Genomic DNA, 17,500 nt, shown 5'->3' with positions numbered 1-17,500 from the left:
AATGGACTCGATGGCCATGAGTGGGGACATTTGGAGTTTTTTTTTTTTTTTTTTTTTTTTTTAATTCTGCAAATTGTCTCACAGTGGAATGAGGAAGTGAGTTAGAGGTCACAGCCAGTTCAAAGCCATGCTCTGACCAGTGCCTGGGTCTCCTGGTCCTGGTCTACCATGATTCCTGTATTGCAGTTTTTAAGAGACCTTGCTCCTGCCTCTACATATTCATTATTTTCCTTTTTTTTTTTTTTTTTTAAATGAACCTTTCTCCTCCTAGACCAGGGACTGCTAGGTCAGTCTGTCCCAGGAACAGAGTCCCTGTACTGGTGCTGTCTGAATCCACTGATGAAATAAAGCTGTGGTCAACAGCATGTGGACCACATGTTACCTTCTTCTGCCTGTTTGCAAAGTCCAGGGATTAGAAACTTCACAAAGAACCAGGGCATGCGAGGCTGTCCTACACTTCTGTACGGCTGCAGTTATCTGAAAGCTTCAGACCCAAAACCTTTGGCTATAAATACCATCTTCATAGAGAAAATTCACAGCAAAACTACAGTACCTCCCACTCTGCTGGGCAGAGGCTGGGGAAAGGTAAGAAATAAAGGCCCTGGGACTTGACCTGAGTGAGGCTGGGGTTCTTAGAAGAGCTGCAGAGCACGCGTTTGAGCCCACTGTCATTCCTCAAGTCTTCCAAGCCCCGCTCTCTAGGGGCATAAGTGGATGTGAGCTCTCCCTTCCTGGATCCCTAAGATGCCTGCTCACCAGGGAGGCCACTGGTCTTTCTCCTCTGGTCAAGCTGGGTGAACAGGAAGGCTAAAAGTATCTGAGGTCCCTGTCTCCCTGGCCCTGGAGCCATTTTGAACAAGCCAACAAAAGACTTTGTCGCACAATCCTTTGGGTCCCAGGACTGCACTTGAGAGGAACCTCTCTTGTCACCTCAGCCTTTGAGCTCACCCTCATTTGTATCCTTACTGTCGGTGAGAAGTGACTGACTGTGTGCGGGTGGTGGCTGGTTTTCTTTCCCCACCCTAAGTGCTTGGCAGTCACCAAGGAGATGGCGCCTTTGATCTGCTTTTTCTATATGCCCCGGGTTGGCCTATGCTGCAGGACCATTTGTTAAAGGTTAATCACTTTTTTTTTTTTTTTTGGCAGGCTATTTCTGCCCAGGATGTTTATGAGTGTATGGAAGGCGACTTCCATCCTTCTGATAGAGCAAGTATGAGAGCACAAATGCCCAAATTATTCTGCCTCTCTTCAGTGCTAAGAAAAGGTCTCCGCTGTGCTCTCTGATTTATTAGGCCAATTTGGCATGACGTCTGCTTTGAGGTGCTAGGAGGCCTAAACTAAACAGGAGATTCATTCAGCATCCTTCCCGGCTAAAGATCCGAAGGTGGGAGGCTGTGCTTCCTCTCCTGTCAGGGGAGTTCGCTTCTGAACTCACTGAGGCCGTGACAGGTGCTGACAGCCCGAAGGGGAGGCTCAGAAGGGGAGGCTCGGTTGTGTCAAGTAAATAGAATAATCAAAAACTGTTGTTAATAGGGGATGACCTCTATCTAGCTGGCTCAGCGACTCCAGGGAAACCAAGTGACTGCTGTGAACTGGGAGGGAAGACATCACACAGAATCCATCTCTAGACGCTACCCACAGGGTGAGACAGTGACACTCGCGACAGGGCGTGAGTGCTGCCGAACAGAGGCAGGCAGCAGTGGGGTGGCAGACACTCAGCTGGGGAGCTGGTCCTCTTTTTCCTCCACAGCGACAGCCCCATGGGACTTCACAGCAATTTGAACCCTCTATCATTAGAATATAGTATGAGGGCAAAACGAGAGAGAACGGGCTGGGTCAGTTAACAGTTAATTTTAATAATACCTGTTACGTTTAAAGAGTCAACAACACACGAGGAAAAGTCTTGTGTGAATGTTTACACAGTGTGAACACATGCTTTAACTATGTAGTGGAGGGGGAGAGGAGCATTCAGCTAACAAAGCCTAAAAGAAAACCCCTTGTTATAAATTACACAACGCATATAAAAATATTTCTCTGAATGCATAGATTAAGACTGGGAACTCACCTAAGAGCAACCATGCAGTTCCGTCCCACTGCCCACGACGCTGACCCCAGAGGACTGTGGCAAAGGACAGGACACTGGGCAGAGCCATGTGGGACACCACCACCTTCGGTTACTCTGAAGCTCGCTCCTCTGTAGCCCCTCCCAGCCAGACCCCACTGCTTCTCAGAATCTCTAATCAACTAGGGTGGCTGAAGGAGTCTGAACCCCAGAAATTTAGACATGAATTAATACTGAGTTTATTTCTTCTAAGATGGAATCACACTTAATTGAATTACTAAACTTTTTCAAAGCAAATTAGGGGGAAAAAGGTTAGTACATTTAGATAAAGTAGTTTCTGATTGGTTGAAACACAAGGGAGGTTTCTTCATTAAAGCACTTGGGAAAGGGGGTGATGAGCCACAGCCACTTGGCTATGCAAACACTCTACCAGGGAAGTCACCAGCTGTGCCAGGGGCAGGTACCATGCAGTCACCTCACAGTGACCCCATGACACTGGCTTTGAAGAACACCTCCAGCTCATTTCAGCACTCAGGCGGCAGTGGGAGGCCATTACCTCAGCACAAGGTTCTCTTCCAGTGCATCTGCATGTCTCAGTCAACTGCAGTGTTCTAATAAAATTAAGTTAATACCCAGGAAGTTAAGTTTCTTTGGAAACTATAGGCACTATGGGGAAAAGCTTAAGACAGCAGGGGTCCCGTCAACAGCTGCTCCAGCCCTGCTCTCCTGCTCCTCGGTGTGGGCCAGGCCCTATCTAAAGTTAAGCAAACCGAGGCAGCTTTTCATCTTTAGTGATGCTGAGGAGGGGAAGACTCTTGAATGCACTCTTGGAGAAGAGTCGTATACCACGCTCCAGAGTCTAATCAGACCCTCACAACTGACTGTGGAGGTAACGGGGAATTCCTAAGATTGAACACTTTGTTTATAAAAGCAACAGATTTCAGAGTTATGTAAAAACCCTAATAATTTCCAAAATAACCTTTATCTTTGATACAAAAATAAAGATGCTAACTCCTTTAGTTCAGTTTCCCACAATAACCTTTAAACCAGCAACAAGTCCGGGCTCAAAAGCTGCTCTTCGTTCCTGGTGGGAGTGAGAGTGGTGGGCGCCTTGTCCAAAAGCGCCTGTGCTCTTCTTGAATGGTGCAATTAGACAGGGTGACAGGAGTGGCCACGGAGCAGGGTGGTGGCTCCTTTAGAAAGCATTAGAGAGCCCTCTAGTGACTGTGGAGGGGAGCAGATGCGAAGATGACTGTGGAGACAGCTGCAGTCATGAGTGGTCATAAAAGAAAACTGGGGGAGGGGAAGCTCTTTTGGTTAACAGCCTATTTACAATTAGGTAACTATATTTTAAATACTTTAAACCTGAGTAACATTTATAAATATGCTATATGAGACCTCACAACCACAGGTCAGACCAGAATCCCTCTGTCCAGTACCTGTGTGTGCTTTCTTTCTTTCCCCAGTCTTCCTCCATCGTCAGTTCAAAATTTCTTGAGTGTCACAAGCATGCAACACCATGAGAGGCGCACCCGGCCTTTCAGGCGCACTGTCAACAGGAGTGGCTAGAAATAGGTCTGTGCTCTCAGTTTCTGCTTCGACAACTCTCTAGATTCTGCACATTAAACACTGGCTCTCATACCTTCGGCTTCTGCCTCTCAAGACTACTTTCCAGCTGTTCAAAGATTCAGCAATAGTTTATTGTGCACCAAGAGGCTTGGAAGAGTGGCACCGCTGCTGGGGGGTCGGGGCTCCTGCCTGCTGAGGCGGGGTGTTAGTGAACACTACGCAGTGGCACCAGGGGCCCTGGTGGGCATCCGAGGCTTTGGGATCAATGGCTTGTCCTTTGGCCCAGAGGTGACACATACTGTCACAGTACTCAGTGATAAAGTCCCTGCTGCATTAGTATGTCAGTTTTGAAGCTCTCCGGTTGTAGCAAGGCCTCTCAGTCAGTGTGGATGCAGCGTTTCTAAACAGAAAATTATTTTCACTTATCATCAGAACCAGTTCCAGCTCCTGGAAGTCCTGGAGTCGGGCAACATCTTTGTCCTAAAACAAAACGGGGCAATGGATTAAAATTTTCTTTTCATTTAGCTAACTCTTTATTACATTTGTTTATTTTGTGTGTACACATTTGTGTCATAATGCACATGAGGAGATCAGAGGGCAACCTGAGGGAACTGGTTCTCTCCTTCTGCCATGTGGGGCCCTGCACACAACTCAGGTCCTCAGGCTTTGCAGTAGTAGGTGCCTTTACCCACTGAGTCAACTTGCCAGCCCAAGGCAACAGAGCAATAGCAGCAGCTTGTGTCTATGCTTGGTTGGTTGTATTGATTCATCTTTAATTTAGAAGGAAAATTATATCCCTGAGACAGCTAAGCAGTGATCAGCCCCCACATTTAACCTGGACAAGATGGAGAAAGTTCTGTCTCTGTTGCAGGATGAGAATGCCCTAAAGGGACAGGCAGGTGAGTGTCAGGTTTCCTCAGGAACTTAGAGAAGCCAGAAGCTTGATGCTGGAGAGCCCATAGCTGGCTGGAGCACCACAAAGATGCCAGGTGGGCCACATATCATATGGCATAAGGCAAGCCCCACAGGTTACTATGGGAACAACTGAAACAGGCCCATGTAACATCCTGCTATCTTCCAACCTTCAAAAGTGCCAGTGCATTAGAGTATGATTGTTCACACATTTAATCCTAGCAGGCAAGAAGCAGAGGCAGGAGGACTGCCATAAATCCAAGGCTGGCCTGGGACACACAACAAATGCCAAGCAAGCTAGGGCTACACATCAAGACCCTGTCTCAAAATAAATAAATGAGTCAAGCGTGGGCTTCTCTGTGGACTCAGAGGAAGGGGAAAAAAACTTATGGAGTGATTACAGTGAGGCTGGAGCTGGAGCTCAGAGCCTTGCACATAGCAAGCACATGCTTTAACATGAGCCACAGCGTTGGCTCTCTGTCCTTTTTAGTGGCTTCCCTTAAGCTATGACTCAATAATCAAGGGAGAAGTTAAGTGTGCTTGAAATGAAAACAGCAACCACTCACATTGAACAGACTTTCCTCACCTTTCTTAACAGAGTGTTGGGTAACTTTCTTATCTTTTCCACTTGGTCTGGATTAACACCCAGCTCACAGCAGCTCACTCTGAGCAGTTCTTGGTAGGTGAGTTCCTGTCGATCCAGTTCAATTTCAATGAAGTCATTTTCACGAAGAGATGGATTCTGAATCCTCACCTTGAGTACCAACTCTAGAAAAAGAGAGAGAGGGAGATGGTAATGAAGCACAGAGCTTGTAATTTAAGGTATGCAGCATTCACTGAGCAAATCTAGTTCAGTCAGGAGGGTTAGTTTACAGCCTTTCGTGGCTCTGCTGGGACAGTTTCCTACACTGTCTTCTCTGCTATGGTTCACAAGGCAAAAAGGTGCAGGTGCTATCCAATGTCACTCATCTCTGAGTGCCAATTATACATGAGTAGGAAAAGAAAAGAGTCAAAAAGATGGCAAGGGTAAGATGTGCTACATGAAGAACTCTGATAGGACCCAACAATTATGGATCTAAAGTTACTAAGGAAATATATAACACTCCTTGAAATACAGAGGGTAAAGGAGGCAGGCATGGATTGCGGCTCACACTTACAATTCCAGCAACAGGAGGTGGAGAGAAAGACCAGGGGTTCCAGGATAGCCTGGACTACATAGTGAGACACTGTCTCAAACACCAAACAATTCATCCTAGCAAGTCAGGATGCAGAAACAGGCAGATCTCTGTGAGCTCCAAGCCAGCTTGGTCTACATAGTGAGTTCTAGGCCAGATTAGAATACATACCCAATCAAAAAAAACAAAACAAATAAACAACAACAACAAAACCAACCACCAAATCAAAAGAGAATAGCAAAGGAGCAACAACAAACAGTTGCATCGAAGCCTGACTTGAAACACTGCACCTTAATAAGGGAGGAGTTATTGCTTAGGAGCAGATCTACTATTCATAAATCAGAGTTAAAAGTGATCTTCCCTCATTGTCAAGATAATTCAAGTCAACTATTGACATACATTTGGCAATTCTGTCTTGCTCTTAAAGTACGGATTCCTCAAAGTATCGTGGGTCACTGATACTAGCAGGTATAGTAGTACTATGTTTTCAAAACTAGGAAGTAAGTTAATTATAAGCGAAAAGAAAAAGTAAGTGTACACTAGACTCTATGAATTTTACTGGAATTACAACTGTCTGTATGAACATCTGGTTTCTAATGTTCTCAAAATTATACCGACAGCCAGGCATGGTGGTGTACTCCTTTAATCCTAGCATTTGTTAGGCAGAAGCAGGTGAATCTTTATGAATTCAATACTAGCTTATTCTACATAATAAGCTTTGGACCAGGCAGGACTACATAATAAGATTCTGCCCCAAAACAAACACACACACAAAGAGAGAAATATATATATGAATAATGGATGTATTTCTAGACATACAGACATATGTACACAAATATTCGCCTCTTCTCCTGTCCTGCTCCCTTCTCCATGCCTCTCCTTTTCCCTTCTCTTAGTCTCTACTTAAGCCAAGAACTGTCACACCTATAATAATGAGGACACCTCGTGCCTACATCCTGGCTTCTAAATCCAATTCTCTACCCTCCCTGCCCCCCAACAAAACCCCTACAACTCCCAAGAGAAATGGTGGATTGAAGTGCTGGCCTGGGGAAATGACACTATAAATGAGAACCATCTTGTTGCACTAGAATAAGGGGGATGTGCACACAGGACAGACCTAGCTGAAAGGGGTTCCCAAGGGCTAAATCAGGAATAATCTGAATATCAAAAGGATGACTGCATCAAATTACAACACACTGAGTGTAATATGAATCATGAGTCCAGGCTGGCGAGATGGCTCAGCAGTTCAGAACACTGGCTGCTCTTCCTGGAGACCTAGGTTCAATTCCCAGAATCTATAGGGTGGTTCACAACTGTAACTCATTCCAGAAGATCCATTGCCCTCTTCTGGCCTCTGAGGACACCAGGCATATATATGGCATACAGACATACATGCAGGCAAAACACCCAAAAGGAAAAATAAAAAAAGCTAAAAGGAAAGGATTGTAAGTTCATATGGTTATAAATGAGAAGGAAAAGTCCTTCTCTACTGACATTTGTTTTTATTTTATTTCATTCCCCAAGACTGGAATTACATAACATTGTGAGCTACCATGTGTGTGCAGGAAACTGAACCCAGGTCTTCTAGAAGAGAAGCCAGTTCTCTTAATCTCTGAGCCATCTCTCCAGCCCCTCAAAGTCCTTTTTTATAGCACAACACCAAGTAATAAACAGAGAAGGAATGATAATAAGCCATATTTCACCAAATAACTGGTGTGAACCCCTCAAAATTATAGGGGTCAAGAATGATAGGGGAAAAGATGGAGCTAGAGAGATGGCTCAACTTTTAAGAACACTTGCTATTTTTCCAGAAGACCAGAATTTGGTTCCCAGTACCCAGATCAAGTGGATCACATTACCTGCACCTCTAGTTCCAGGAGATCTGACACCCTCAATTTAAATTAATCCTGTTTTCGGCCGGGCGTGGTGGCGCACACCTTTAATCCCAGCACTCGGGAGGCAGAGGCAGGCAGATTTCTGAGTTCGAGGCCAGCCTGGTCTACAGAGTGAGTTCCAGGACAGCCAGAGCTATACAGAGAAACCCTGTCTTGAAAAACCAATAAATAAATAAATAAATAAATAAATAAATCCTGTTTTCAAAATTATTTTATATGTGCTATGCCTACACATATGTATATGTATAATGTGCATCCAGTGCAGAAGAGGGCACTGGGCCTCCTAGAACTGAAATTACAGACAGTTTCGAGTTACAGTGCAGATAATGACAATGGAACCAGAACCCTCTGCAAATGCACCAGCGCTCTCAAACTGCCGAGACCCGTAGTCATTTTTTTTTCCTTCTATTTCTTCTGGCTTTGTCTTTTTGTTTTTGTTTGTTTGTTTTTCAAGACAGAGTTTCTCAGTGTAACAGCCCTGGATGTCCTAAAACTCACTTGTAGGACACTGGTCTACTGATGGTTCAGTAGATCAGGCTGGCCCCGAATTCACAGAGAGCTGCCTGCCTTTGCCTCCTGAGTACTGGGATTAAAGGCATGTGGCACGCCACCAGGCCTAGCCTGAGTAAATCTTCCTATTAAAAAAGAGAGAAGGTTGCGGAGCATGCCATTACTCCCAGCACTTGAGAGGTAGAGGTAGGCAAATCTCTGAGTTCAAGGCCAGCCTGGTCTACAAAGTGAGTTCCAGGGCAGCCAGGGCTACACAGAGAAACCCTGTCTCAACAAAACAAACCCAAAGAGGTGTGGGGAGGGAAGGAGGGAAGGAGAGAAGGAGGGAGGGAGAGTATGTGTATGTGTATAAAGGGATGGAGAATGTTTCAGATTAAAAATTAATAAAATGGCATGATAGCTAAGTACAATATCTATTATTAAGACAATTGGAGGAATTTAAATATGGACGACAATTTAGCTCAGTATTAAATCAAAATTGCATTTCCTAAATTTAATACTTGTACTATAGCTATATAAGAGAAAATCCTTGTTCCTAGGAATGATAGAAAAGGAATACTTTCATGATTTAAGGTAAAAAGTACATAGCTTTTCAATCTTGAGTGTAAAGAGTTCCTTCCTTAGACAGATCTTGGAACTTTTTCCTAATTTTGTAAGTATATCCTAACTACATGAACAACTAAACATCACTCTCCTGCTGCAGAGGCTGTGTACTGTTACCTTGCATATTAAATGGAAATGCTCCAGTGAAGAAAAATGGCTGGAATGCTGGCGCTGGGCCTGCATACGTCCCGTTCTGAGGCTCCAGAGACACCGGGGGCTTGGATGGGGCCGAGAACAGGCAGCGGTTCTGACTCACTGGTGGCTGACAAACAGGGCCAGGTTTTGTGCTTTCTGGTGTTCTAAGTATGGCAGAGGGGGGAGAAATATCACCATTCTGGACCAGTGCCAATGAGCTGTGGTCCCTAGGAAAGGCCCCTAGCAGAGGGGGCTCTGTGGGGGTAAGCAATGGAGGTGAGCCATCCACAGGAGGTGACACTGGAGGTGGGGAGGGGCCCCCATTCTGCAACTGGGTGGAGTCTTCCGCTGCAGGGGTGAGGATGAATGGGAAGGCTGGGTTGGCCAGGTAGTTGGGAACAAAGGGCAGGTCTGACTCCTGCTTCAGCTGGGGGATCTCGTCATCATCATCGGCTTCTTCCACTTGAAAATACAAAAGAACACAAAAGTTACTAAAGAAAGGAGCACGGTCAAAGCTAGTGTTGTTTCCTGAGATGTGACCCACACTTTGGTCAGGACTGACTGCCTCTTTAGGTCAGAAGAGAAAGGACATTTCAGTAGGATTATGACTATCATTTTTACTATTGTCAATCTTACAAATTAAAAAAAATATATATAATATTGGCTTTCTAGAAAAAAAATGCAATCACAGCCTTGGCATAGTAACTAACATAAAAATAGGACCAGTTATCTGATCAGCACCAATGTGGCCAGTAATAGTACATCTTCAAGGCTCCCCGAACAGACTCACCTCCCATAATCCTCCTGATCTCTCTCCTTGATGTTAACTGTGCCGGCACTTCTCCTTTTGTTGTAAGGATCTCTCTGTCAGCTCCTGACTGGAGCAGGTAGGACACCACCTGTCCATGGTTGCGTTTACACGCCCAGTGTAAACAGGTCCTGTCCCCAGGAAAGGAGAGGGAATGATTGAGAAAAGGCGATTCGAGATTTCAGATGATAAACATCAGTAAATATATACACAGAAGCTTGTTAGACCTCAGCAAAAGCCAAAAGCCAGGCTAGCAACTTGACTTCTCATTTCACAGAGTAGATGATCAAAACATGAACACAGCCAGGCATGGCGGCGCACACCTTTAATCCCAGCTCTTTCGGGGCAAGAGCATGTGGAGTCTATGAATTTAAGGGCAGCCTGATCTACAGAGTGAGTTCTAGGCCAGTCAGAGTTCCATAGTGAGACCCCCATCTCCAGTAATAATATCTTAATATTCTTAACTTTTAGTGTTAAGCTTCATTCTTGAGTCTGAAGCTGTTAACTCAATGATAGAGTGCTTGCCTAGAAGGCACAAAGCCTACCTGGGTTCAATCCTAGCACTGTAACATAAAAAAAGCTGTAATTTCTAGTCCACAGGAAATATCAGTTAGTCCCAGGAGCTTCAATTTCCAAGGTTCTTGACTGCATTGATACTTCCAGGTGCTGCCCTATCAGGAACATCCATTAGCTCTCATTTCTTTTAAAAGATATTTCTGTTACTTCTTTTATTTTAGGAACTATGAACACTTACACGTATCAAGTGACAATCATAGAGTAAATACTGCCAGGCTAATAACCATTTCCTATGTGCAGCTCCTCTGCCAGGTCGGCCATTACTACAGCAGGGGTACTACATCAGTCTTAGCTGCTTACTCCCTTTTCCCACACACACCTACACACATATGTGATTTCCAAATCTCCATTTTTCAAACTGCTAGCTGTTCTTAATCTCTCCAGAAGGCTACAAACATACCTGCATCTGTGCAAATGAAATACTGCACACAAGGTTTTACTCTGGAGGCACTGAAATAGAGGGTATGAACAACCAAGTGGTTCAAAACCAGAGCCTTCTAATAGAACAGCCTCACTTAAGCAAAACTATTTACTATTGTATACACCGAGGTGCTGTGCTGCACAGTTCAGTGGACTATTCCTGTAACATTGTATAGAAATGTAATCAGCATCCCTCAAACGTGCAGCCCCAACAGAATTGCATCTTCAGGCGCAAAGCATATTATGGAAGGAAAATACTTTCTTCCCATTATGAGCTCATTCACTCCTTATTCCTTTCCTATTTTGAATGTCCTCATTTACCAACTCTCTAATTTAACCAAGACAAGTATCTCCAGAGCTTACAGCCAAACCCAGATAAGATAATGAACAGAGCAGAGGCTCAGCAGAGAGGCCACCAACCTGGGAAACCATCAGTAACGTTTATTTGATTTCAAGGAAAAACTGATTTGCTGCAACCCAGGGCCTCACATGCTAGGCAAGTGCTTGATCACTGCTACATCCCCAGCAGAGGATAAAGAGAAGGAAGTATCTACCTGACATATACAGGTGTGTGTGTGTGTGTGTGTGTGTGTGAACGTGCATACATGAACCTGTATATATGCATATGTGTATATGCATGTGTATATGTGTGTATGCATGTGTGTATGTGTGTATGCATGTGTGTGTGGTACCAAAGACTGAATTGATGTCTTCAATATATGTTAGGCAAGCACCCTACCATTGATCTATGTAGCCAACCCACATGCTTATTTCTTAGTGAACCTAGGATAAAATGGACATTGCCTAGCAAACTGCAGCTCAGAATGTTTTGTGTGGAGCTGTCTGTGACATAGGCTTGAAAAATGAATAATTACATTAAGTGAGCACTCAAAAATGAATGGATCAGACTAAGGAAATGCTCCCTTTTGGAAAGAAGTTTTTACAGGAGAGAAAGAGTAATTTACCGTGAGTGGGTCAGAAAGACTCCAAGACAAACCAACTGGTTTAGAGTGCCACCATGTTAATGGGGTTAGGTGAGCACAGCATGTCCTGGCCATCCCAGCAACCATCATTTGCAGACTGGAGTTGGGTGACTATAGGCAGCTATAACTCAGAATCATTGCAGCCAGACAGCATTTCAACTTCTTCATAAACCATTATACTTATTACTAAAGCCAAAGGGAACATATGACACTTGGATTACAATTGATGTGGAAACTCTATTTTTGAACTTCAACTCTTTAAACTTTATATTTGCAGTCAGCATATCCCATTAGGGCTGGGAAGTATTTTAGACCAGAGGCTTTGGGCATCATTCATCAACTGGGTATCATTCATCACTGCTGAAACTGTGGTTACTAAGCAACCAAGAATTGAAAGCAGTCACCAGTCTACTTTTCAATGTTGAAAAGAGTTGGGTTTTTTTTTTTTCTTTTTTTTCAGGGTAACTTTATATGTCTCCCAACATGTTGCCTAATAATAAGAAAATAACAATAGCTAACACAAACATAATACTTTACATGTTGGGCCCTGTTCTAAAAACTGTTTAATCTTTAAAATGTCCCCTAAGGATCTGGGTACAGTGGGATTTGCCTGTAGCCTTGGCTATTCAATAGACCTATTCAGCTATTTGATAGGAAGAAGGTAACTTTGAGGACAAGGGTTAAGACCAGCCCAGGCAACACAGCAAGGCCAAGTCTAAGAAGAAGGAGGGAGGGAGGGAGGGAGGGAGGGAGAGAGAGAGAGAACAAAGAACACCCTACTACTGTGAATATTCTTCACTCATTTTACAGTCAATGAAACTGGGGTAATTAGCAAGCAAATAAGCAAATTATAAAGTGTACTAGGTGGATATTAAGTGTCGTGTATCAATAAAGCAGAGTAAAAGATTAGGGACTGGCAGGGTTGGAAGGAGAGTTGCACAATTTTTAACGACAGACAAGGAAAAGCCTTAGCATGAAGCTAATATGTAGGCTAAGATCCACATGAGGACAGAGAGCAAACCGTGGGCTGTATAAGAGAAAAGCTTTCAAGATAAGAGGGAAGGCAAAAATGCAAAAGTCTAGAACCCGGGATGTGCTGTTGTTCCAGGAAAGGCAAGGAAGCCATGGAAGAAGTGAACAAGGAAGCAAGTCAGGAGATGAGGCCCAAAGGTCAGGGAAAGGAGTGCAAATTGGCTTCTTCTCACAGTAACATGGGAGCCACTAGAGGACTCTGAGTGAGGTGATCCAACTGTTCTAAGGCAGGGTAAGGCTGTAGTACGAGCAAGAAGACTAGGAGGGAGACTCAGGAACTGTCCCGCATCACAAGTGGGGCTGGCTCTGCATCACAGTGTAGAGCTTGTGAAAGATTGTCAGATCCTATCTGAACAGAGAGGCAGCAGAACTGGATGACAGTACGTGGTTGTGAAGGAAAGACACCATGGCACCAAGGACAGTGCCAAGCTTTGTGGTCTAGTCATAGAAGAGGGCGGCGGAATGAGAAAAGCTGAAAGCATTAGGCCAAGAGCATAAGGCAGGATAAAGGCAATCTAGGAATTCACTCTTGGATTGAATAGACTGGAGTTGGAATTAAATTCATAGGAAGCCTCATCATGTCACCTCACACTCACCCGACATACACTGTATGTCTAGCACATGGCAGGCACTGTGCTGAGGGAGTCAGATGTTGGATTCCTTTTCAGCTCTAACAGTCATGGAAAGGCTAACAGTCATGTAGACCCACTAAATCCCAAATTTAGTAATTTAGACATTTTGAAAATTGAATGGTTTACTTAATTTTCCTGGGGTCTCAGTTTCTTCATCTTTAAGATGGAGAAAAATAACAATGTCTCCTGATAACCCTGAGATATGTTAAGTGTTTAGAACCACATCTGTGCCATAGAGCAAGTTCAATACATGGTAGTTACTTACTAAAGTTCATCTCAATAAATACTAACAACACTTCTGAAAGAACTTGGAAAACAAAGTAACTCAGGCAAGACCACATAGCTAGGCAGGCAGAACCTGCAGCAAGACCAGGCTCATTGTTCTGGAAAACACTGCCTCCCAGTGCCAAAACAGGAATTCACAGCTTTTGGATGCCATGGCTAGGCAAACACAACTACAAGTGTTTTGACTACAAACTCTTCAAAAAAAGACTAGAAATTAGTGTCCACTGTCTCCAGGCTATGGGCAGCTATCCGGACTAGTTTCTTTAGTGAAAGGAGTCAGACAGACAGCTTTCTTAGGAAATTAGGAAATCTCATTTCTGACTCTGTTATCATACTGACAATTGTGCAACCAGGGCAAGACACTCTCTGGGATTCAAATGATCACCAATGCCCTTCCCATTCCAAAATGTATGGCTCGATTTACGGGGGTGGGGTGGGGTGGAGTGGGGGCTGAAAACTCAATTTTAACTTTAAATTAGCAAAAGAGGCTAAGTAAGCATTATCTGGATTAAATTTTAAAAATTAATTGTAAAATGTCAAAAAGGGTAGAAAAAAAAAATACCACATTCAGTGACTTGAAACTAAAGATTTGTTCACATCTTAAAATGAGACAGACTCTGAATTGGGAAGGAGGCAGATCTGCTAGCCAACTTGTAAAGCCTTGGGTGAATTTCTCTAATTGGAAATTGTACTAAGCAAACAAAACACTCCACAGGGCTGACGGATGAGTCTCCCCTCAACAGGCAGCTAGCTGTAGGCAACAGCCAATCACTGTGGCATTGAAACAACAGAGGCAGCGTTATTATGCAAGTGCTGAGGGTTTGTAGTGGTTCTTTTTCTCCTGGTCTTGGCTAAAGAAACCGTGCTGGTTTTTTTTTTTTAAGATTGGCATTTGCTTCGTCGCTTATGCTTTCATCTCTGCACGAAGTGTTCTTCAGAAGCGCCCATGGCAAACTAATTCAAGCTTGATGAAATCCAGAGCAGAGTCGCCGAGAATCAAAGCCTCTAAGCATCACCATTTGGGCCAAGTTAGAGCCAGGGGGCGCAGGGGGTGGGGTGGGGGATGGCGTGGGCTCCAGTGTTCCCGCAGGGCGCTGGCCGCGGTCCACCACAGAAGGAGGTATGGTTTGGGGAGGATGCGCTCCTGACTGCACGAGGCAATGGGGGTGGGGATCAGGGCCCGTCTCGAGAAAGGGCCACGACCCGAGAGGCCTGGGGCCACCAGGCGTCACCTTCGCCTGCGTCCCGGGTCACGGGCTGACGGCTCCACGCCCCGGAGCTCGCAGCCCTGAACCCTGGGCCTCCCCCGCTCGCCACTTACCAGCCGTTGACCTCATTTTGCGAGTTCACATCCACCCCGCTCTCCACCAGTTTCTGCACCTCCCGAATGTCCCCCAAGGCCGCCGCCTCCCGCAGCCTCTCCTGCTGCTCCTTCTGCTCTAGGAGGGCGCTCATCTTCCCCAGGGCCCCGGACCCCGGGCCGCCCCGCCCCGAGCCCGTCAGCGCCGCCGCCGCCTCCGCGGCCCGCTCCCGGCCATGGGGAGGGAGCGCCGGGCTCGCCCGCCCCGTTCGCGCCTCCGCCCGCGCCCGGCCCGGGGCCTCGTGCTCCCGCCCGCCCACCGGCAGCTTCCCCACGCCGCTCGCGGCCCCGCAGGCCCAGGCCTCCTCCCCCGCCGCGCCTCCGAAGGCCGGCTCCGGGGGACCCTATTCGGTGTGACAACGCTGACCTAGATCCTTTTCGTTCCCACCCGCGGCCCCGCCGCCCCGCCGCCCCGGCCCGCTGTTTATGTAACCACGGCGCTGGATTATCCGCGGTGATTCATTGGCTATTTTTAGACCTCCCACCCGGCAGCTTCCAGCGAGGAGGACAGACACAGGAATAGTCGCGGGGCGGAGGGATCCGACATGTTTGGGAGCCAGAAAAGCCTTATCCTCAGGAGCAGGCTGTTTAGCAGGCATTAAAAATAATTGGTGGGTTTCCACCCTCACTCCCCCAAGTTTAGTTAGCTCTTTTTTTCCATCTGAGCCCATTTTTACCCAGCAGGACGGGAAATGGGCTGAAAACGATCCTACTATAATATGCCCATTATTTGCAGAGATAGATGACATTGTTCTTTCTTATTTTTGTCTGTGCTTGGGACCATTCAGCTAGAATACTTATTTCAGTTGTTATTGTTTTATTTTACCCTTTATCGGTTTTGGACAGACATTCTTCCAACTTGGCTTTCATGAAAATTAACATTTATAAAATGCAACTCGTTATAGCTTATAAATTATAATTAATTATTCTGAAAGTCATCTAAGGAAAGACGAGGGCGGGGGGGGGCGGGGGACGGGCGGGGGGGGGGAGAGCTTAGTCATCCCGGTCCTGATTCTAGGCACTGAGGGTAGAGCTATGGTGTGTTCATAAACAGCCGTGTGTAATACTCCTTGCTTAGTCTAGTTAATGAGGCTCAGAGCCTTGGTCGGCACTGCTCTACTACCCAATGGGAGAAACAGAAAATATTGTTTTGCTGAGCGCAGGTGCCTTGGAGAGATCCCTGATGTGGCACTGGTGAGAACTTTGCAGATGGGGTGAGACGATTAAGGAAAACACCCTGGGGAGGCAGAGAGGAGGGCCTGAACAAAGATGAAACAGGAAGGGGTACATTTAGGCATAGCGTCTTTATTTCCATTTTTTTTCAGGGTTGCCGAGGGCACACAGCATGCATTTGTCTTGTTACTGCTTAAGAAAAAGCAACGTCTGTTTATTATGATACAGTAATTCACACAGTACACACTGCACACCAGGAGTGATGAATATCAACTGACTAAACACTTAAATTGACCCCGGTGGCAAATTGGAACGCTGCTTGAGCTTACACTTGGATTTGTTTCCCCAATTTAAAATTTAATTCTCGGATCCAGCATAGTACTCCATCTGAGGCTGATGGAAATGGCATTGAAACTCAGTCTTTAACACAGTCTGAGAGACAAGAAATAGCAGTCTTTTTTTTTTTTTTAAGGCAATTTAAAAAGATTGTAGCAAGCTTTTGATATACCTTAATGGAAGAGTACTTATCCAAACAAGGCACAGGGTTTCATCCTCAGAACGGTAAAAAACAAACACCGCCGGGCGGTGGTGGCTCACGCCTTTAATCCCAGCACTCTGGAGGCAGAGGCAGGTGGATTTCTGAGTTCAAGGCCAGCCTGGTCTACAAAGTGAGTTCCAAGACAGCCAGGGCTACACAGAGAAACCCTGTCTGGAAAAAACAAAAAACAAACAAAGTCAACAACAGCAGCAATGACATAAATTAGGTGCACTCCAAAATTCATGACTTTTTGTTAAATTTTCTTTCCTTAAAAAGAATTATGTCGGGGCTAGAGAGATAAGCCAACAGTTAACTTGCCCTTGTAAACAAGGCCCAGGATTTGATTCTCAACACCAATATGGTGGCACTCAACCGTATGTCACTCCAGTTCCAGGGGATCAGATGTCCTCTTCTGACTTATTCAGGTTTAAGCATCCACATGTGCTCATGCATACCTGCCGGCAAAACACATGCACATGAAAACAAAACAAAGCAAAGCAAATAAAACTGAAAAGGAAAAGAAACAGAAAAAGAAAGGCGACTTACAGTGAGCTGGAAAGGTAAGCCAATAAGCAACACGCTGCATGACCAGCTCAACAGCCCTGCCTCTAGGTTCCTGCCCTGCTTCTCAGCCTGCTCTGCCTTCCCTTGATGATAGACTACAAGCTGGAAAAAAAAAATGAAATAACTGAGAAGTGGATGGTGATGGAGTATACCTTTCATTCCCCGAACTTGGGAGGCAGAGGCAGAGGCAGAGGCAGAGGCAGAGGCAGAGGCAGAGGCAGAGGCAGAGGCAGAGGCAGAGGCAGAGGCAGAGGCAGAGGCAGAGGCA

General features: G+C 45.4%; 2 protein-coding genes across 2 annotated transcripts in view; one reads left to right on the top strand and one right to left on the bottom strand.

The window, feature by feature from the left end:
- The window catches only part of Abcc3 (ATP binding cassette subfamily C member 3), a 50,651-nt gene extending 50,286 nt beyond the window's left edge, over positions 1 to 365 (top strand). The window contains exon 31 of the mRNA XM_021212249.2: positions 1 to 365. This exon is cut by the window's left edge and continues 141 nt beyond it. The gene's annotated coding sequence lies outside the window, so the exon portion shown is untranslated.
- Positions 366 to 1,836: 1,471 nt separating this feature from the next.
- Positions 1,837 to 15,302, bottom strand: Ankrd40 (ankyrin repeat domain 40). The gene is made up of 5 exons (XM_021212354.2): positions 14,919 to 15,302; positions 9,652 to 9,800; positions 8,844 to 9,323; positions 5,130 to 5,311; positions 1,837 to 4,111 (listed from the first exon to the last, which is right to left on the bottom strand). Exons 1-5 carry the CDS (start codon positions 15,050 to 15,052, stop codon positions 3,965 to 3,967), a joined length of 1,092 nt encoding a protein of 363 aa, XP_021068013.1. The 5' UTR covers positions 15,053 to 15,302; the 3' UTR covers positions 1,837 to 3,964.
- Between the last annotated feature and the right edge of the window lie 2,198 nt (positions 15,303 to 17,500).

This window comes from Mus pahari, chromosome 14, assembly GCF_900095145.1.
Source record: "Mus pahari chromosome 14, PAHARI_EIJ_v1.1, whole genome shotgun sequence".
In the NCBI taxonomy this organism is placed as follows: Eukaryota; Metazoa; Chordata; class Mammalia; order Rodentia; family Muridae; genus Mus; species Mus pahari.
This window is presented reverse-complemented; position numbering and strand designations above follow the sequence as displayed.